This window comes from Rhipicephalus sanguineus, chromosome 6 (assembly GCF_013339695.2).
Source record: "Rhipicephalus sanguineus isolate Rsan-2018 chromosome 6, BIME_Rsan_1.4, whole genome shotgun sequence".
Lineage (NCBI taxonomy): Eukaryota > Metazoa > Arthropoda > Arachnida > Ixodida > Ixodidae > Rhipicephalus > Rhipicephalus sanguineus.
Window position 1 is genome coordinate 143,070,300 of NC_051181.1, and position 22,483 is coordinate 143,092,782.

The 22,483-nt window shown below is 46.4% G+C and overlaps 1 protein-coding gene across 1 annotated transcript; it reads right to left on the minus strand.

The window, feature by feature from the left end:
• Positions 1-223: 223 nt before the first annotated feature.
• LOC119396601 (SEC14-like protein 4) lies at positions 224-22,219 on the minus strand. The gene is made up of 12 exons (XM_037663882.2): positions 22,048-22,219; positions 15,893-15,962; positions 14,887-14,930; positions 13,766-13,828; positions 12,340-12,433; positions 11,599-11,693; positions 10,604-10,682; positions 9,690-9,770; positions 8,483-8,569; positions 3,872-3,978; positions 2,153-2,441; positions 224-996 (listed from the first exon to the last, which is right to left on the minus strand). Exons 1-12 carry the CDS (start codon positions 22,087-22,089, stop codon positions 884-886), a joined length of 1,164 nt encoding a protein of 387 aa, XP_037519810.1. The 5' UTR covers positions 22,090-22,219; the 3' UTR covers positions 224-883.
• Between the last annotated feature and the right edge of the window lie 264 nt (positions 22,220-22,483).

Genomic DNA, 22,483 nt, shown 5'->3' on the forward strand with positions numbered 1-22,483 from the left:
TTCCACGTCCGCTATAACGGATAGTTCCGAATAACGAACACCAAGAAAACGCGAGCTTAAATAAGTAGGGCTTGCTTTAAAGGAACACTGAAGAGAAAAACTATTTTTCTCGTATTAATAAATTGCTCTTTCCTGACACCAAAAACGCCACGCTTGCTTCGAGAAGACGACTGGTAAGCGAGAAAACGCGCAAAAAAAATAAAAATAAAAAAGTGAGGGTGTCGACGCCACATTAATGTTCCCGCACCAGTCGCCGTGACGTCATATGTTTCGACGTCGTCTACGAGGGCCTACACAGTTCCTAGTCGTTAAAAATGAAGTACATTGTCTTCTGAAGGAGCCAGAGACTTAATATACTAAGTTTCATGACCGGAGATTTCGTCTGGATATTCAAAAGTCAAACTTTCGACACCGAGTTTCTCATCTACTAATAAATCTATGTTGATGAGATTAACAACACTACAGTTTTCAGAGTATAATTTATCACTTCGAACTAATTTATTGTTTCAGTTTAGTGTCCTTTTAAGACTGGCGTATTGTGCTGGTCGACGCGCGCCCGGTGCTTCGGCGGCACGACCTACAAAATAGAACTGCGTGTCGCTCCCTTTTGATTGTTTAGTTACTGCGCGCCTTTCCGGACGCTGAACCTCTTTCCTTTGCATACGGTGCCCGGTACTTCAGTATTCTTCTTTTTTTTTATTGAAAATCACGAGGTGATAAACAGAATGGCAACTGTACATCTTATTTTCGAGGTACGTAAAATGTAAAGCTTCTCACGAAGGAGAGAAGACGCTTTTCTTTTTTTGGCGTCTCAGTCCATAGGATGTACTTTGTGATGGCACTTCACATATTTTGTACCCTTCACTTTTATGACAAAGATTTCTCAGCTCTTGATGGTGTCCTCGACGCTTGCAACGGGTTCGTGGTGCACTCGTATCACATAGGAGAGTTGCTTTCCGGTAAACCAGCTGAAGCTGTTGTCGAAGAAAAAAGTGTCTGAAAAAAAAAAATGGCAGCGCAATATCACTGGCTTGACCTCGATGTGCAGGCGTTTATTTAAAACACAAAAGATTGTTGGTTGTGTTGCCAACAATGGGGAGGTGAGAGACAACAAATACATCTACGTAGTCAGCGTTTCTCTCACATTGCAACTGAGTGCCCATATACTTTCGTACTGAGCTCTCGGCACCAGTGTTGCTTTGTTGCCACTAAATTATCCGAATAACTGCGTACGTATCAATGAATCTAGATTATATGGACAAAGTCAGTGCTATTTGCCCAAGTTGCTCATGGTGTTGCAGCTATGTTACGTGACTGGTTTCAGAAGCGGTAAGTATGCACTCATTCGCGTTCAAGACGCGCTTGACGTAAGCCGCCTAAACTTCAGGCGTTGGCGTTGAGTCGTAACTTTGTACGCAAGCAAATGACTTCATAGCTGACTCGCTGGCCTTTACATATTCCGCTAAGCGACACGTCGTGTGGTTAAGAAGCCCATACAATTTAGCCGGTTGCTGCTCCGACAAGGATAAGTATCATTGCCGAAACGTCGGCTCAAGCAATCCGTCCTTGAGCCACGATTTCGTATCACTTCGTGCCCTGCTCTTGCAACACATGTCTCGTGGAAAGTTTCGCGACTACTGTGACGAAAGAGAGATGAAGGAAAGGACAGTTTTGGGAGGTTAACCAGAAAAATATTTTGCCACGATACACTGGATGGTGGCAGAGTACACCAGAAATAAGGTCATATGGTCCCTTATTCATTTGCCTGAGACGACTCGAAGGCGACAGCCTTCTTCTTTTCTTCTCAGTCGATTCTATCGACCACCCCCGCCCTCTCCACGAAAGCTTTCACCACCTCACGTAGATTTGTAGTGCCTCCGGGATCGACCCACCTTTGACGAAGCGACGATGTCATGTAATGTGGCTTCATCACATGATGATGACTTTTTTGCATCACTCGTATTGACGCCGACACCGACAGTCACTTATCGCGTTTGATGAGTCATATATCGCCTTCGCCTTAAGAACGAGAGATAAAAACATAGCACACTCGTGCACTGTCGCTGCTGTTCACAGCACAGGATGAAAGTTGTCTGCACTTGAGTTGTTCATGCAGGTTTGTTGTTTGTAAGAACTTCAGACTGGTACGTACATGTTCCGGGCTCCTTGCACAGCATCTGTCCGCACTCGGGGTCCCGGTCGCAGGCTATCCTTCGCGGCGCGAGCATCTGGACGCGGGTTTCACCGTTCGTCTTCCACAGGGCAAAGGAAACGTCTCGCGCTTGAAACCGCCAGTGGAGCTTGGCGCCCGCTGCCTCGACGTGGACCGGCACTTCGATGGAGCGACCGTGCTCCAGAAAGCAATTCACCGCTTCGGGATCGGTAGCCAGCCCACCTCCGCCGCGCGATACGGCAACTGGAAGCTCACCTCCGGGACCAATCTGCAATGTCGCGATAGAGGTCTTACGAAAACGTCACCCAAACAGAGGCTTTTGCTCACTGACACAACAGAATAAGTCCTGACGGCAATTTGTACTTCCTGTGGCAGCAACTTAGTGTTTGCACCGCTATGCAGCCCTCTTGCGTGATATACGTCTGTGTCGCACATGTGCCTACGAGATGTGTAGCTACGAAGGTTGCGGGATCGAATGCCGGCCGCGGCGGTCGCGTTTACGACGTAGGCTAAAATGCTTGAGGCCCGTATACTTAGATGTGAGTGCACGTTAGAGAATCGCAGGTGGTCCAAATTTCCGGAGCCCTGAACTTTGGTGTCCCTCATAATCATATCGTGGTCTTGGGACGTTAAACCCCAACAGTTGTTATTACGAGATGTATAATCACGCAAGTTTGCAATTGTGATAGCAACTTCGTGTTTTGATTAGTTTATTTCGTCGTGTCAGAAGGCCTCTTCCGTTCTTAAGGTTAACCACGCACAAAGAAAAAAAACAACAGAAAAAAACCCGATGAGATACGTAATTGTGTACATCGATATCCCGGAGCTAACAGCTGCCATCCAGCAAAGCCATAATAGATGGCGCTGCAGCGAGCACATAGACTACACAGAGGTGCGTATGTGAGTGCCTTGCTAGCTGGCGTAAGATTGTTAAAGTGAACCCTGATTGGCGATTGAAAAGCAAGAAGGCGTACGTCGGTGTGACTGTATGCAAGGAAGATCTAAACATCCGGTCGCAACTTCTTCCAGGCCCAGCTCTGTGCGAGCCGTGCTAGTTTTCTCTTTAGTCTTCTATAAAAAAAATATTGCCTATAACGCGCAAATAATTTCGCAGAAGTATGCGCAGTTCACTTTGACGAATGTTACAAATATGCAGCTGATGCTCGACTTTGCACACGTCAGCACAACGTGGTTTGTTGTAATTCGAGAACATGCGAAGAGGTACGGATCAACTCAGTACTTGTATTGAATACTATGTTGCGACGCAGCAAGAGAGAGAGAGAGAGAAACGAAGAGGAAAGGCAGGGAGGTTAAGCAAGCCTTGGCTCGGTTGGCTACCCTACACTTGGGGTGGGGGAGAGGGGGAATAATAGAAAGGATAGAGAAGAAAGAACAAGAGTAAGAAAAAGAAGAGATGAACAGTTAGTTTGAAGAGACACAACGCGAACTCGCGCTGTTAGTTCACAGGTGCTCGTGAAGTTCGCTCATCTTCAAGTAGCACAACAGGGCTTTCGTGGCCTTGTACGTGTACGAAACGGTGGGTCAAGGTCCCAGGAGCTATGCCACTGCTCATCCTACCAGACTCAACGACGTGGTCTGGAAGTCAAGCTCCATCGTCTTGATGCAAGAGGTAGCAAGTTTGGTAGGTCACTTAGTGAGCACTTAAAATCGGCATAAGGAAGGCCGGAGTGTACGTACCACGTGCGTACAGCGAGCACCTCCTATGGGATCGACAATCGTGCCTCCCCAGTGCGCCGGTAGTTGACTCGGGTCTACGTGTTTCAGCAGAACTTGTTGCCAGCCATCTGCGAGCCCACACAAATCTCGTTTACACATCTTTTCTGCTTCGTAACAGTTCCACTGTTCCTGACCTCCACTGTTCTTCACAATTCTACTGTTGTTTTGTAACGTTTGAATAATACTCAGCGAAGGCGTCTTAAACAGAAAGCTACTTGCGTCTCATAACAGGGACAAGTCAGCTGCATTAGATTTAGCCGTTCGCATCTCAGTGAGGGCCCGCCACAGTCCTTGCTAACCTAAAGGGACGCTTAATTGTGGGACTTCGTAGCGATGTATTTCGTGCTATTTCGTGCCCTTTATTTCGTGCTAGCGTGAAGTCAAAGCAGCAAAAATCGAAGCTTGAATTAAGCTGACCATCGTGGAAGGCAGAGGTAAATTCATGCTTCGGCAACAATGACAGCAACGATACTATGCAGCAATTGGCTGCCGCGGTGGTATGTAACACTGACGATTGTCTATACTTCACATTACCTGATACAGTTCCTAAAGAAACACTCCGGCAGGAGGCTTTTTTTTATAAGCCAGATAAGACGAAGCAACGAAATACTAGTGGCGACGCTGCCTTGAAGTTCTCATACAACCGCTTTGTGATGTCATCCATATTGTCGGCGCCTGGACGGGCCTAGCTCTAGCTTACTGTTACAGTGCATGCTAAAAAAGACTGAACTTCGCAAGAAAGTCCAAGAAAGTGCCAAGAAAGTGCCTTGGAATCCACATAATCGTACTCACTTTTGGGCACGAACTTCAGGATTTCACTTTCATTTTGTCTATTGTAATCAACCACCTACCTCGAAATTTAGGAAAATACAGTTTCATTCCTCTGTGAAGTGGTTATGAAAAATTCTTATTCAAAAAAAAAAAACAGATTAAATGTTTCTCCATATTTCCCCTTTGAAGACGTACCTAATCGCAGCTACACTCTGCTGACTATGGTAATTACCGAACCATAAAACACGATTAACGTTCCTTGCAACTGCGCATGCGCGCTTCAGGTCGTTGTGTCTAGTGTGTTAGAAACACGTAAGTGGGCTTGAGAGGACATGCGTGAGCACTCTTTTTTTTTTTTTTTTGCCCTCGTCTGCAAAAGGTTGCATCTAGGTTCGTATAATGTATCACCACCAAAGCCAAACGGCCACTTTAGCGTGTATACCATCATAACCATCGGTATCGTGGAACAACACGCCCCGTGCGGCGTCAGAGAAGCGATTCCGTTCAGTGGGACAAGCAGCAATAATGGGTTCCGGACGGTTGAACCAACAGCCACTGCCGTCCCCGCGATGCTTCGCAAGACGGTCGGGGACGCGCAAGGTCGGAAGCAATGTCGAAATTAGGCTGCGAACGACAGTTACGCTCCGCTGAAGAGCAGCGACATGTCGCTGCAGGTGCCCTTATCTACATAAAAAACGCTTTCCTGACGTGTTCCTTCGGACACACAGCTACAGCACGCGATTGCATAATTGGAATTTTCTTCAACTAAGAAGCTTTCATTTCTGAGGGATTTCGTTGTGGCTTTGTGCTACCAACGGGTGGTTGTCAATTATTCCTTTCTAGAGTTACTGTATATGCTACCTTTAGGTAGCAGAGTTGCGCATAGGTCTGGCTAGCAACCACAGCTATGCGGTGAAGTAGCACTCCGTTTGTGCAGGCAACATGCCTACCGTGTCGGCAATTAACATGTCCGGCGTGTCGAAGACCGGCGATAAACATTGATTATCGATGACTAGTGTTAATTCAGTTCGCTGCAGCGGCGGTGTCGAAATATACAGAAATTGGCCCGAGCGTCAGCTTCTCCGCAATGCATGGTTGCTAGCGGCGTTTGGAAGACAGATGCGCAACTCTGCTACCTAAAGGTAGCATATGCAGTAACTCTATTCCTTTCATAACCTTTCCGCCATCTTGCGGGATTCAACAGAACCGAATGAATACCGACGGGAGGTAAGCGCAGTCGATGACGGCAGAGTTCGGTGACGCGGTGAAATTAAGAAGTTTCCCTATATAACTTAGAATAAGCTAGCGCGAGACATGCGTAATTGGCGGTCGTTGGAGAGCCCTTGAAACTGCATTGGATACAAATTAGGCTGATGACGACGATGGCGATGCTAACGCCTGACGAACGCAGATTGCCGGTAAGAGCATTACGAAGGCCTAATTACTGATCCGTATATTATTGCGATAGCAATTATATGGACAGCCTTGGCTGGATTTTGCCGTCGCCGTCGCCGCCGTCATGCACCGTATATGTATAAGTATGTATATATATATATAAATGCCCCAAAGAAAAAAAAGTCATAGTTTCGCCGCAAGGCCGAAGCAATGAATGCGATAGCAAGAAACTAATGCTATATGAAGTGAGGCTCGCCAATGGATACTCTCAGTTTGAACAGCGCTCCTCTTGCAAAGGCGGCCGAAGCAGCGAAGGAAACTAGCGTGCTCCAAGTGTCGAGCTGTGACACTTGATAGTTCGCGCTCATCTTCTGTTTGTTCGTTTAGCGGCGTCCCTTGAGCTCGAGTGGCTTTCGTACGCTCCGTAACATGAGCGCGGACATCACGATGAAAGCGTGAAACATCCCTCTTCCCCTCAGCACAAGAAAACCGCGCGAGCAGACAGCGGAAGGGCAAGGTTCTCCCTGCGCAAGTATAAGAAGAAGCGAGCGAGCTCGCTGACGACTTTTAAATGCGCCTGTCGCGCTCCTAACGCTATCTCGCTGGTAATGAAGAAACGCTTATAAGCGCAGCCGTCTCTCAGTCCGTCCAGCGGTACAGGGTGTGTATATAACGCTCGCCGTTACCTACGTGGAGGAACTGCGTTTCGTGGCGTAGTGGCTAGCGCCACTCGCTGCGGAGGAAGAGGTCCCTGGTTCGATTCCCCGCTTCGGAAGCATTTTTCTGAATTATTTTTCTTTGGGGCTTTTATTTATATATACATACTTATACATATACGGTGCATGACGGCGGCGACGGCGACGGCAAAATCCAGCCGAGACTGTCCATATAATTGCTATCGCAATAATAATTCAGAAAAATGCTTCCGAAGCGCGGAATCGAACCAGGGACCTCTTGCTCCGCAGCGAGGGGCGCTATCCACTACGCCACGAAACGCAGATCCTCCACATAGCTAACGGCGAGCGTTATATACACACCCTTTAGCGCTGGACGGACTCCGAGACAGCAGGCAATAATAAGCGTTTCTTCATTACCAGCGAGATGGCGCTAGGAGCCCGACGGGCGCATTTAAAAGTCGTCGGCGAGCTCGCTCGCTTCTTCTTATATTTGGGCATGGGAGAAGCTTGCCCTTCCGCTGTCTGCTCGCGCGGTTTTCTCGTGGCGAGGGGTAGAGGAATGTTTCACGCTTTCACCGTGATGTCCGCGCTCATGTTACGGCGCGTACCAATGTCACTCGAGCTCAGGGACGCCGCTAAACGAACAAACAGAAGATGAGCGCGAACTATCAAGTGTCGCAGCTCGACACTTGAAGCACGCTAGTTTCCTTCGCTGCTTCGGCCGCCTTTGCAACAGAAGCGCTGTTCAAACTGAGAGTATCCATTGGCGAGCCTCACTTCGTATAGCATTAGTTCCTTGCTATCGCATTCATTGCTTCGCCCTTGCGGCGAAACTGTGACTTTGTTAAGAATCATATCCGCTACAGGCAGTACCCCTTGCTGCGGGCGCCATAACCGTCGCGTTCAAAGCTCAGAGCTAAACTGTTGCGCTGTAGGGAAACTCTCATCACCGCTCTGTTTCAACAGCTGACAGAACACAGTGCTGCTTGGGTTCGCTGATATGCCGACAAAACCATTGTATTCAATAACAGGATTAATGGCTCATTATAAAAGAAGCGTCTTAAGTATCTCTTAGACACCACGAAGTTGAAGTCATTCGAAGCGTGATATCTTTTTTAGATGTGAAGTATCTTATGGCGGAGTTCAATCTGGTGGTGGTGTGCGGCGTGATCACCCTTACTGCGCATGTGCCTACCCTCTCCACACACCTCCTCTCCACTCCCCCTCACCATTCCTCCTGCCCTCTTCTCTCCCTCTCCCATACCCCTTTCCACTCTTCCTCTGAAACGCGGGATAGACATGCCGAAATTCTCTCCTGCGAAACGCCGCGATGAGCACCAGCGCATGCGCGTCCCCTCCCCCTCTCTCTCCTCTCCTACGCTGCCCCCCTCTCGCACGCCTGTCAATCGCGTTCCCCGCTCGCCCTGTTAGAATTAACGGCCAGGCTAGAGGGAAGACAAGACGCGTGTAGCGTTTCTCTTCGCGTTCCCCGACGCGAGGTCGGTAGCATGCCCAACGAACGCCAACGGAACGCGATCGTGCAAGTGCTCCGGCTTCGCATCGCCTCATGGTCCCCTTTAGCGGGAGATGGTGTAATTTTTTATCACAGGCGTATATGCATCAGAGTGCATCGGGAGTAAAACGTGGCGGTGGATGCGTGATGCGTATGCTTATCCGATGCACATATCTTTTAACCGCGCGTATGTGTATATGCAGCCTGTGTACTTACCGTGCGTGAACAGGTGCAGTTTGTTGACAGTTCTTTCGGTCATGAATGGCCGAATGAACTTCCAAAACATGGGAAAGAAGCTCGGCGCTGAAAAAGGAAAAGAGCGTGATAACATACTAAATAGGGTAACTTCAAGAAGGTCGTACACTTGCAATGTTGTGGCTGCGAACTAAAACAAGCGCACATTTATCGAATGTGGAGTCCACATTGAGATGGAGGCTTGAAGACATCAGTTGTTGTAGGTGGACGAGGAAAGATTCAGTTTATAGGTAAAATTTCGGCAAGAAAGAGAGAGAGGGAACTTAATTCATGGTCAGGTAACGATCGTCTTTTCGATAAGGGGACCAGGACTAACTGATCGACCAGAAGTGAGCTGCGCCCGTCAGTGCATGGAAAGGAATATTCTGGTAGTTGGAAACTAGTTCTGATTGTAGTGGGTCAGGTTGAACAATAAATCGTGCACGTTCGCATAGGGGCACGGGTACTTGGAGCAGGCTGAGCGAGCGTTTTCTGATTAAAACCTTAAGTGTAAAAGTTTAAGCGGAAAAACGTTTAAGGAACACGAGGCACAAAAGCAAGCTGAATAAACCTGCTTCTACGGTGGAGAGCCTTGAATGTAGATTTTCGGCTTGGTATGAAACGCGCTAACAACACGTGCTGTGAAGTTCGACCGGATACATTCACAAACTGTTCAAAAATTCAGTCTTCCCAGACCTAGTGGTCTATACATTTTTAACGTCGACTATACATACCGTCCTTGGGGAGTGTGGCAATAAAAACTATGTTTTGGAGACATGTTCCTCGCGGCACACACGCATAAAGTGATCTTTAGCAAAAGCAGGCATTTTCGAACCTCATGAGTATGTGGCGCACTTCTACGGAGACGGAGTTGCTAAGTGCAAATCGCGTGAATCTACTGGCAGCCCTCTAACGAGCGCTCGTCCTGTAGTCGTGTATTATGTGCGTTAATTCCCACCGGTTATGTAGTATCACGAAGATTGTGGCTGTTATAGCTACGACAACTAGTAGTACGACAACTACTACCTTTTCAGCGATTATGGAGGTCATTTTGGTGGCATTTAAAAGTAAGGCTAGCAAGGTTTTGTACGTAAAAGCGAAGACATCAACGGAAGCTCGTACTTGCCAGAGAGATTTATTCAGGGGGGGGGGTGGGCACATTTTATGTAAAATAATATTGTGGGCTTACTATTTATAAGGATACCAAGCTTGAGCGTTTCGGGATAATGGTTTTCATAAAGCCCCGTCAACGAGCGGGTGAGGTCTAGGACTGCAAAGGACCAAAGAGGAAATGGTTAGAAACAGACGCGAAGTGAGAACGGCACGTGAATTAACTAGTGCAGCAGCAAAACCCTTTCTTGGACAAGTGTGTTTGACATGCTTGAAAATAAAAGGTTGTGCGAAAATAAGACACGTTCATAAGCGAGGGCACATGGACAAGCGCAATCTCTTGCGCTTGTCCCTGTGCCCTCGCTTGTGAACGTGTCTTATTTTTGCGCTACCTTTTATTTTCGAACTAGTGCAATTGTAAGGGATTTGGTTGATTTTTTAAATAATGATGATTTTATACACCATATCTTACGAAACTGGTGACATGAAATACAATACCACACTGCGCAGAAGTTCAGGAGCAGGTAAAGGCTTGAAGAGATGGGGCGTCGCAGATGGGGCGTCGTTCTTGAGCATGGGGCGTCGCAGAAGCCAACGTTTGGACAAAGGGTCTCGTCTTCTTCGAGGCAGCAGTTGCCTTGCAGAACACAAGACCACTTGTCGAGACGTTGTCTCTAGCCACACCTACTGGTCAAGGATATTCAGTATCATACAACGTTTCTCCACTTTATAATTCGCTGCCTGCGAGCCTACATTTACCAGAGAAAGTGCTCGCATCCATGTGCATGCGTGCGTCCATGTGCATCCGATTTGTCGCTTTAATTTAGTCTAACCTTGTGCATATTTCTGAGCGTCATGCAGCTTCATCGAATGAGTGTCACTAGCGTGCCGGACTTTATATATGAAAACTTCAAGAAAACAAAAGAAAGGGGGGCTTCCCGGTGGGTAACCACGGGACCCCACAGGATAGATAAACGCTTACAGACGACTTACCTTGCCAGGAGGTGACCTGCTTGAGGCTAAAGCCTTCGTAATCTATGAGGAACAGGAACGTGTTCACTGTCTTTCCCAGCTACATGCAAGAAACAAACAAAAATTGGAGCTTGTAAACGCGTCGTATGGGAAAGTGTACGTACGATAGATTTATTGAAAGCTATGTAAAGACGTTGGAACATAGAAGCTTTTTTTATTGTGAAAGGAACTGACACTTTTAAAATTTCAGCTGGGCGAACGAAGCCCAGAAAAAGTAAAGGATGACGCGTGTTCAGGACGGGTTGACGTGGTAAGCATCGATAGTCGATCACCTGACAACGCGGGGAAATGAATTAGTGAATGACAAGTTCGCAGCACTCGTAAGACAGCGATGAACAGGGAGGCGGAAACCGAACGAGAAATGAGTCTTACTTAAAACTAGAATTTTCGTGAGTGCACAGTCACAGAGCACTGTTGCAGATTATAAGCTTGCCCATGGTAAACGGTGATAAGTCGGTATAGTTTCCATTGCTACCATGTATAATATTTCCTTGAATTGAAATTCACCCAATTCATCGCAGTGATTACTGTCAGTTTCCGTCATCGCGGTCGTTTCAGGTTGGTGGTAGTAAATATTATTCGAGTGACGAATTGAGCCGTACTTCTGCGCCGATTATGTAAAATGCTGCACCACGTAGCAGGCTGTGTTTAGAACCTACGCACCGATACCACAACCTGGGGTCACTCGAATGGAAGCCGCTTTCGAAGAACACGATAAGCTCATGAGGCATAGTTAACATCCACGGTTATGGTCGGGTCAGCTTTCAGAGCATGCCATGCGAAAGTGAAGGAGTGGCAGCAGTGTATGGCAAAAGCCCGTCGTTGCTCTGTCCAGCTGGGAATATGGCATCACCGCAGTGGAACAATGGTTCCTGTGCGTTAGGGTTAGAGATACACGCGGCCATTATAACTTACGCCGACCGAACACCTTATCACGCACACGGTAGGTGACATACCTTTCGTGTTTGGCTGTCCATGTCGCGTTGCATGAACTCCATCGTGTAGATCACATGTCTCACGATGTCTTCTTTGGACACACACTGTAGCATGCCTGCGCGAGATGCGTTCCTTCAATGACAATGGTATCACATCCTGACAATAACACCGCGTGCTAAACAGCGTGCTCTGTTTAGCTGTGGTCTCCATTGTGCAAATATTGCGGAGCTTTGGCAGCGTCTTTCAGAGAGTGTATATGGGGGGTAGATATAGTTTGATTTGTTGACGTATACGGATTGTATTCTGCACTGTTTATTGCTTCAGAACTTTCTTCAACATATAAACAACGCTACTGCGGGCGTTTCTTAACATCAACGCGCATAAATAGGTCTGTTCGACTATTGAAGTGTCATATTAATCATATTAAAAATGACGCATATTGGCTGGGTCTAGTCTCGGCTGAATGTCAAAAAGAAAAAAAAATTAGCATGGCTTCGTGCCAAGGTTTGCGCGACTTAGTGCGAACTTCGCGCAATTTTTTCACCTGAATACGTTAACAACACCTCGGTGTTCTTGCTCGCGGTTTTCTAGTAAGTGTCTAGTAAATAAAGTTATTGTGTAAAAAAAAGTCTATTCTGTTTTCCAATGTACTGGCAAACGCGCAGGCATGTGGCAAGATGCGATGCCTCGTATATAGTCGCAGATGAAGAAGGAGTTACGGTTACGCTGTTTTGGATAAGTCCAGCACAGGATGAACGTACCTCTGAAATCGCCGTGTCCAATTGGAACGATGTAGATAGGGCAACCTTCTCTGTCGTGGTTAAATATTCCACCGGGAAAGTATTTCTTCAAAACCTGCGAGATGCACATGTCAGTTAGTATCTATGTATAGGTATGACAGAACGTCGGTAAATCACAAGAAAACCTCGGGTCTGACCGAAGAGTAACTCTGATGGCGCATCTTTGGTTGTCGATACGGTACCTAGGCAGTAATGCTGCAACGAATGATAGTGCGGCTCCTTAGTGGTGGTCGTAAAACTTTATTGCCGAAACAAGGGGCCCTGAAATACACTCGGCTAGGTATGCACAAAATATTAATAATGAAGGCCGGTTCGGGGCTACGGGCTACAATGTGCCTTTGGTTATCATGCAACTACGAAACTGCTCGCTTTGTGGCACCAAGGAAAGATAAGGTAAGTGTACACGAACATCGCATCACATTATTTCCTTCCATGAACCGCTTTGGCGTACTACACAAGAGGCTGTACTACAATAAAATATATAGAAAATACAGCAGTTGGTAAATATAAAGAGTGGTTGTGAAACAAGTTTGAATGCCAGAGAAAAAAATATCATTACAGAGGTAGTTTATACATATTGTACAAATTGTTATAATGTGATGAGCAGATGTCAGCAGTAACGTCTGCGAAACCTTTACGCGTTGCGTCATTTGAACTCATTCTACAAGCATATACACGGTGATTCTTCTAGAACTGCCCTATTTCATTGGGCTGTAGTTTTGTTACAAAGTACCCGATTTCAATGCGCTTTCCGGCATAAGATTCAGGAAGGATGGCAATTCAATGGCCTGTTCCGTTTTTTTTTTTTTTTTGATGTGCAACGCAAACAACAAGAATAAATAATAACAAAAACCGCAAAATGCTTTACAAGGAGGGATGGCTTGCGCCTATTAAACGTTAAATGTCTCATCGCCATGCGGCATGCCAAAGGTGACTAGTAAAGGTTTGTAAAGATTATAAATGTTTATAACCACTTACGCCACAGCAGGTGTTGAAATGATCATTCGAAAAGTCAATCTGTTCTCACTTCAACAGTATGCCGTCCCTTATTGTATGACATTTTGCGAAATGTCGCGGTTTTCGTTATTTCTGATTTATTCTTTTCTTCGGTATTGCACATCAAAATACGGGGCAGGCCATTAAATTTTCCACCTTCCTGAATCTTTTGCCGCAAACTGCATTAAAATCGGATAGTTTGTAACAAAAGTAAAGCCCAATGAAATAGATCAGCTCTAATTGAATCATCTTGTATATATGATGCAGTGATGCTGCGAACCTTATAATTTTGTAGGCGGTGAGGTTCATCGACAAACCGTACCCATTACCAAAAGTCTACTCCATTTTCTTTTTGTATACGCAAGTGAAGCGATCGTGATGTCGTACTCACCGGATGACACTCGTACCGTTCCACCAGGGTGTCCACCTCATTCTCCGCTCTCCATCGTAGATTCTGCAGGAATAAGAAAGCGCGAAAACTGTAATTTCATTATTTTTCATCTTTTTTCGTTTCTTTTGCAACAACAGTACGCAGTGCATTCATCGAGAAAAGTTACGTTTGGGAACGGCCAGAAAGGTGAATCGGCTATAATATATCGATATACTTATACTGAGGCCCTGAACATGGGCTTTTCAGGGTTTATCTATAAGGCGCATAATTATGCTCCCGGGTGACGTGAGGGCTCTTCGATTCCCGTTTTAAGATCTACACGAGCTGCTTAAAACGTGTCAAGGTCATCTGGCTTTAAAGGTCAAGGTTGATAAAAGCGAAATGCACGCTTAGCAATGCTTTATTTCCCGATTGCCGTCAGAGAGAGAGAGAGCCAGAGAGATGGAGAAAAGCTGTCTTTAATGAGCGATGGGCATGTTTGCCTGACCGTATGGGCTTGACATGGAATTCCAGATGACAAAGTTGATGCTCGAAAATAATTGCTCATCGTACATGGAACACGCGCGCGCACACGCGCACTCACTCACTCACTCACTCACTCACTCACTCACTCACTCACTCACTCACTCACTCACTCACTCACTCACTCACTCACTCACTCACTCACACTCACTCACACTCACTCACTCACTCACTCACTCACTCACTCACACACACACACACACACACACACACACACACACACACACACACACACACACACACACACACACACACACACACACACACACACACACACACACACACACACACACACACACACACACAACGCGCGCGTGCGCACACATAGTGTGTGTGTGTTCGTGTGTCGGCGAACACACACGCAGTGTGGTCAGCTGTTGCCGAGTCGGTGTGTAAGCGTCGCCTTGTCGAAGATGCGGCAGACGTGATTGTCGTGAGAAGCTCTTAAGATTAATACGTGTAGCAGACGACGTGTGACTTCGGGATGCCGGAAAAGAACGGCGAAGCTGGCACGTTGCCATAAAAGCTAATTCAAGGTCGCAGATGTTATACGTTATGTGGATCGCAAGCGCGTACAACTACACCAGGTCTATACCTACTTTGCGTAGGAGCTCTTGCGCCTTGGTCACATCGAAGTCTCGTGCTGAAAGTAGAAAGAAAAATAAAAAAATTGCCAACTTTAACTCTGGCAATGGCCACGCAGCTATAGATGTAGCACGAACAATGCTCTGGCAATACGAGATATTGGACGGTTATAGCTAGTAAAACCGAGCTAGTCTGCCTTAGCTGTAAAAACACTCATTGTCAAATCTGACAATGTGTGACGCAAAGAACAGCACTTACCTGGAGTGCACTACTAAACACCCAATTACATGCCCCCCGCTCCTCCCCTCCCATTCCCCCTGCGTCATTAACCATCTACAGTACAGGCCATAAAAAGATCCACCCTTGTCCACAAACGCTTAAATCCCTCCTCTGTCATTGAAAAGACAATTTAAGCACAGCGTTGACGGTGCATCCACCTCACTTCGCTGTTTTTGCAATCAAACGTGCTGAGTGGGTGACGAGATAGTTGTCACGTGGCGTCCCGGACGCAGCTTCTTGTCAATCCAGTATACCATAGTGGTATACAAACATCGAGCCCACGATGATTTCGGTGAACTACATACATAACCCTACACAGTTTTCCTTTCCGACGGCGATCGTTTTCCTCCGGATTATCATTTTTATCGACCGGTTTCTCAGTTCGACACACGTCTGTTGTACTGTTACGTCTGGTGTATACGTTCCAAAACCACGATGTGATTATGATGGACGCCGTAGTGGAGGGCTCCGGAAATTTCGACTCCCAGGGGTTCCTTAACGTGCACCTAAATTTAAGTACACGGGCCTCAGACATTTTCGCCTCCATCGAAAATGCAGCCGCCGCGGCCGGGATTCGATCCCGCGACCTTCGGGTCAGCAGGCGAGCGCCATAGCCACTACACCATCGTGGCGTGCGTAGCTTATCAATGTACTAAGGTCGACAAAGATAGTGGCCACGATGACGTCAGTGCGAACCATCTATGCGAATGTCGCTCCAATGGCATGAACGCTTTCACTCACCTCTGAGCCATCGCAGCAGGTAGGGGTCGGTGAACTGTTCTTGCCAAATGTCCCGTACAGCTTCTTTAAGCTGTGAGAGTGGGGAACACGAGTAGTCAAGAAAAGGCATGTGTGCCATCGCATCCAAAATGCGTATATTGATTTTCTTGAGTTCAATTAAAAATTCATCGTCCAAATCTGCTAGGTATCATAATAATAGTGTTTGACTCAGAAGCCCAATTTAGTCTAATTTGGACATTTGCAGAAATCACGGAATAATTCACCGGTAGCAAATTTTGTGCTACGGCTACAGGGGCAAGATAGATAGATAGATAGATAGATAGATAGATAGATAGATAGATAGATAGATAGATAGATAGATAGATAGATAGATAGATAGATAGATAGATAGATAGATAGATAGATAGATAGATAGATAGATAGATAGATAGATAGATAGATAGATAGATAGATAGATAGATAGATAGATAGATAGATAGATAGATAGATAGATAGATAGATAGATAGATAGATAGATAGACCGGTTAATGGTTCGCGGAGGCAATTTTTTGCGAACACCAGGCCGTTAGCGAAAATAAAGTCTTCAATAAACCTTTGCTACCATTGGCTCGAAGAGCGTGATAGCTGATTGGCTGAATGATCAGAGCTGAATGAACCGGTTTGGCAAAAGCCCCCGTGTTTGTTTATTTACTTATGTCACCCTGACGCCAACCTAATTGTCGTGCGTTAAACAAGAGTTACTTATGCAAAAAAACGCAGAGAAAAAAACGCGGGAAGTTTTCACTAAGTTGCGCAAGGCTTGGCACAGCAAAGCTGGCTGATCCTAAGCTCGTCGTGCTGCAGCACGGGAATCACAACGCCGGCGGCGATTGGATCCAGCGTGCTCGGCCGAAGAAGCGGAATCCAAGAGACGGCGACGCGCGGATCCGGAATACGCGCAAAGCTTGCCACTCTGAATGTGTTGAAATCGCTGTCCCTGATCCACGGTGTAAGAAACTGTGGCGGTTGCTATGCCGAAGGCTCGGCGGCGGCTACTCCTCGGCGCGGCGGTGACTTGGCTATCTTTAGCACAGGTGGCGAGCAGCTGTGGCGGTTGCTATGGAAACGGCGCAGCAGGGTTTTTTTTTTTTTGTTAACGGACGTCTTACTGCAAGCTTTAACAGCTTCGCTGTTAAAAATACAGCAAGCTACAAACGAGAAAGACGAACTATACCAGGAAGGAAAATAGGATATCGTAAGTGGAAATGTCTAAGTACTTGAGATTATTGCACTGCGATGCAAACAAAACGATTGAGTAAGGAGCGTGGAGAGTTGGGCGAGTTGGTACGAGTTCATTCTGGTCAAACTGCGCAATAGGACGGGACACGAAGAAAGGCAAGACAAACGAGCGCAGGCTAACAACTGAGTTTATTGAACAATGAAACCAGCCTTTTTTAACAGCCTCAGATCATATGACGCGTCCCCCTAGGGGCTAACACAGGAACCGCTAAAAGCCATGAAAATAAGCACGTTAAGTAGTTATCAATGAAACAGCTGAAAGGCTATCATAAAGACACGTGACGGCGGCTAAAAAACCATGACAAACAACATGAAAAACCGCAGTGCAAGAGAATGATTGTGCGCACATGGAAACAACCAACGTAGACTGAGGCGGTTACGTGCACGTGGAACAGAGATATGCACACTCTTTGTCAGCAAGAATAATCGACGGGTGGCTTATGCATCCCTCCCCTTTCCTCCTGATATGGAACGCCTCGATAATTCTGCGGTATATGAACTTCCTTTCTTTCGACAGAACTGTCGCGTCTTCGAAAGCTTTGCGTCAACTTGTGGACGCAGGATTTTTCGAGCGCTGCTCTCAAAGCACTGAAAGCGATCCCCATTTTAATCACCTTAGAGTGGCTGGACGCATAATTAAGCAGCGGTTTGCGAGCCCTCGGCTGGTAGCACCAACATACATGATCTGACCTAAATTCTAATTGAAGATCCAAAAATTGCAGCCTAAATTCCTTCCAAAATTCAAGTGTAAACCTCAGGTCTCGGCCATGCGTACTGAACAGACCAAGGACACACTTAGCTGTCTCTTTGTAATTCTGTCTCCCTAAAAACACCAAGTTATCGTCGACATAGCGCAAAATTTTAACAGTATCTGGCACATAGAGAGAGAGAGAGAGAGATAATAAAACGAGAGAAAGGCAGGGAGGTTAACCAGAATTGTAGCAACCGGTTTGCTACCCTACACTAAGGGGAGGGGGAAAGGGAGAGAAAATCTGGCACATAGTGTTCAATTACCCTATTCACTCCGCTAAGAAAAATATCACTCAGTATTGGAGCCACACTGGAGCCAATGCAAACGCCAGTTTTTTGCACGTACAGTCCACCTCCCACTCCGACAGCAGTCGAATCCAAATAAGGAACGCTGGGTATCCGAGCCACCTGATGGACACAGTTTGCGGTAAGCTCGCCCGCGTGGTAAAAGAAAAAGGCGTGCGACAGAATGCTAGCGGAAAGCCGAAAGAGGTGGACAAGTTCGCCGTTGTTCCGTATGTTCACGGCCTTTCCCATGGTTTAAAAAAAGATCGGGAATAAATATGGGGTCAATGTAGTTTTTTTTCGCGCCTGCAAAACTTTCCAAAGTGTGCAACATGGTTAGTAAGGGGAAGGAAGACAATAGTGAGTCGCGTCAAAGTGCGTGTTTAAGTCATCACAGGAATAAGTATGTAACTTGCGAGGTCGGTGTGGTGCACCAGGTGCCATTAACATGCGGGAAATCGTATATAGGGGTGAGCGCGAGATGCATTAACATGCGACTAAGGGAGCACGAGAGATCGCTGTCTAACGCCGCAGCTTTGCATTTACCAGCGCACTGCCGGCAGTGAGGGTGCGAGGCAGTTTTCGAAGACGCGACGGTTCTGTCGAAAGAAAGGAAGTTCATAGACCGCAGAATTATCGAGGCGTTCCATGCGTTCCATACCAGGAGGAAAGGGGAGGGATGCATCGGCCACCCGTCGATTATTCTTGCTGACAAAGGGTATGCATATCTCTGCTCCACGTGCACGTAATCGCCTCAGTCTACGTTGGTTGTTTCCATGTGCGCACAATCATTCTCTTGCACTGCGGTTTTTCATGTTTTTTTCATGTTGTTTGTCATGGTTTTTTAGCCGCGGTCACGTGTCTTTATGATAGCTTTTCAGCTGTTTCATTGATAACTACTTAACGTGCTTATTTTCATGGCTTTTAGCGGTTCCTGTGTTAGCCCCTAGGGGGACCCGTCATATGGTCTGAGGCTGTTAAAAAAGGCTGGTTTCATCGTTCAATAAACTCAGTTGTTAGCCTGCGTTCGTTTGTCTTGCCTTTCTTCGTGTCCCGTCCTATTGCGCAGTATCGACCAGAATGAAAACGATTGATTTGTATTCAACTTAGCCTGAAACACAATGACTGTATGTGAGCAACGGCAGCCGCATAGCCTTGGAAAGGAGATTGCATTCGTCCCGATTCTGAGTCTCAGTTACTCTCTCTCTCTGTCTCCCAGCACTCTGATTCGCGCTACCAGAGTGCATCAGACACAGTGTGTGGCTCGATTCGCATCACCTTTGTGGCATTTCAAACGCAGCGGACTGTAGCAGATTTTTCAAAAAATCCAAGAGCGAAATTCAGGCATTCAGGTTCTTTCGGGAATGCTTTCTTTTGCAACAATGTACGCTTCACATCGCAGACTCGTAAACCCTGACTTACAGGCTTTCGTTTCAGTATTTCGTGACGTGCTTTTTAAGTGAGCGCGTATTGCAAAATGAAGCTCAACCATCTAGTCCCACTTAACGCTGTGATGTTTTCTGAGACGTTAGCTAACGTAAACCTACGCGCTTGTTAGCTCTCCTGCCACGAGCGCGAGTGTCTCGTACTTAAAACGATTAGGGAAAAAGTAACGTCAGCATAATCGGAGAACGAAGGACGGAGGAAAGTTATCGCACGCAAATGCACTTTTGCGGCAGCTCGCCAAACAGGCGGCCAAACCAGTCCCGTGCACGCGCTCACGCGCTCACGTGGCATCTCGCGGCAACTCAACGTCGATTCGCTCGTCTGAGACGTCGCATTATCACCAAGCAGCGCTCTGTCTCCGAGATTCAACGTTTAAGTGCATTGCTCCCACTATTCTTGCGACGAAAGCTTTCGTCAAATAGTAATTCAACTGCTGTGGCTGCGTCCTTCGGGCATGCCGGTGCGAAATATCAGCTTGAGTATAGTACGAGCCCAGCGTTACAGTGAACTGTACCAGCGTTCTCATCTGATATGCAGCCCTCTTACTCTTGTTACCGGCTGCGGTCCGAGTGAAACAGTACTCCTGTCTCAGCGCATCGGACGACGCGTGAATGTCACGCGTGTTTTCTTTTCTTTTTATTTTTTCGGTTAAGGCGTGTCTCCTTGCTTCCCGCACTACCTTTGGTCTCTCCACATCTTTTCTTCGGCAATTTTATATGAGTATATGTTTTTATATCGAAATAGATAATAATAATGCGCCATTCCTTCAGCATCCCCTCGGCAGACAAGAACATGATGCGGGTGTATCGACGCCCTTGACCGCCGCGAACCGTCGAATGCATGATGAAGATGCCAGCCAATAATACAGCCCAGCAATGTATTATTGCATCAAATAATGTCAGACTCAATAAAAAGGTATTGCGGTAGTAAATTATGCTACTACAATAAAAAAAAAACTATTACCGTAAGGTGTGTCTTGGTGACACAGTAAGTAGTGTAAAAAAAAAAAGAAACAAAAGAGAGAGGCATAGTCTTGTTGAATTTATCGTCATTTTGAATTCGCCATCGCTTCGTGACGTTATTAATGTTGACAGGGTGCGCTTCGTTCTACAGGTAACTGTGTAACTGATAATATGTACTACATTGTATGAAAAAATATCCTAACTAAACTTGGCAAGGTTAGGGAACCTTAAATGGCGCTATGACAGCTCAAAGACGGGAACATATCTTGAAACAAGATACTTCAAAGGTATGTGTCGGCGCTGGAAAACGCAGAAAATGAAAGGTCGACCGTCATTCGATCTTGTAGTAATCTACAAATTGTCGAAACTAAGATTTTTGAAATGAAATTTATAAGCTGATTTATTGTTTCTCTTTAGTATCCTCTACACATCGAGCTTAATTCTGTGAAAACACATCAATGCTCGAGTTACGATCTGAGCACCCTTGTATATGCACTCGTGTACTCAATTTCGTGTAAAAGTTTAGATTTAGAACACTTGGAAAGCGGTATTTGCAGCATCAGTGGTTGAAGTTTTCCCACGTCCATTATGAGTGACAGCGTATGCGAATAGAATCCACTGTCCAATATAATTATGGTTACGACCGGCACGGTGAGAGAATCTATTATAGGAAAGACAAAATGCGGTCATCAGAGGATGTTTTGTACTCGGCTTTTTAGAAAAACATTCCTCTCCCTTTCTATACGCAAGCAACAACTCTTAAGATAAATTATCATTTTTATAATAAATAAAATAAATGATGGAATAAACTTGGAGCTTAGTTTGTTCAGAATTCATTCATTCGATGGCCGCAAAGCCGTTGAAGCGAAAAAATACTTCTTTAGTTCACTGTACATAACTTCAAGACGATGCGAGTTGCTATGATGTAAAATTTATATTTAGTGACACAGAAAAATTTCGCCTATAAGATTAATGATAAAAACAAATATCAATTAGTAATATCGGCAAAGATTTGCAAAATGCATTTTTTTAACAACTCAAAGAGCACTTCATTCAGTAACACCATTTGCAACTCCTCTTGTAACATGCGCTTGCTGTAAAGAAATGCTTTGAAGCAAGTGTTCTGACGCTCGACTAAGCTGAACGTCAAGTAGCTATAAAAGAAGCGACGAAAGAGCGCTTTCAACGAAGTCAATGGCCCAGACAGAACAATGCGGAAAAAAAAGAAGAAACTGACGCACCGCATGTTTCATGAAAAGCGCTGATAGCGCCAAATTTGCCTCTAGTAACTCTCTTATACGAAACATCTTCCACGTGCGCCTGAAGAGACTGGATCACAGTTCGTGCTTTCTTGCGGTTGGTCACCGCGTTCAGACAGCTGTGCTCACGAGTGCCGGCTTTGGAAAACCAGGCAACGTTGTCTCCTGGACTCACCTGTTCGAGCGCTCTCTTCTCCTGAGTAGCGTCGCGTCCCATTGTCGCAGCCGCGGGAATCAATGCGACTTTCCTGGATGAGCGCCGCGGAAGCCGTCAGCTGTGGCCAGCACAACACACAGGGGGCCTTGCACAGCAAAGCTTCCCGCTTCTCGATCGGCGTTCTCGTTGTCAGCACGCGCCGCCTGCCGGTCACCCGACACACCACTCTGGTGGAGGCCATGCTGCCCACAAGGCTGGCGCACCAGCCTCTCGCTACTTCCTGTTTTGAATCTCATTCACGCATCGACGCGGCTCTCAATGAGGCCCCGAGTAGGTAATACATGCCAAGAGGCAGCCAGCCGTCGGCACGAAGGAATCTGTGGGGAAGTGAAACAGGCTGCGCCATCTCTTGTCGCATTCAGCAGCTTGTTATTAGTCGACGGAATGACGGGCG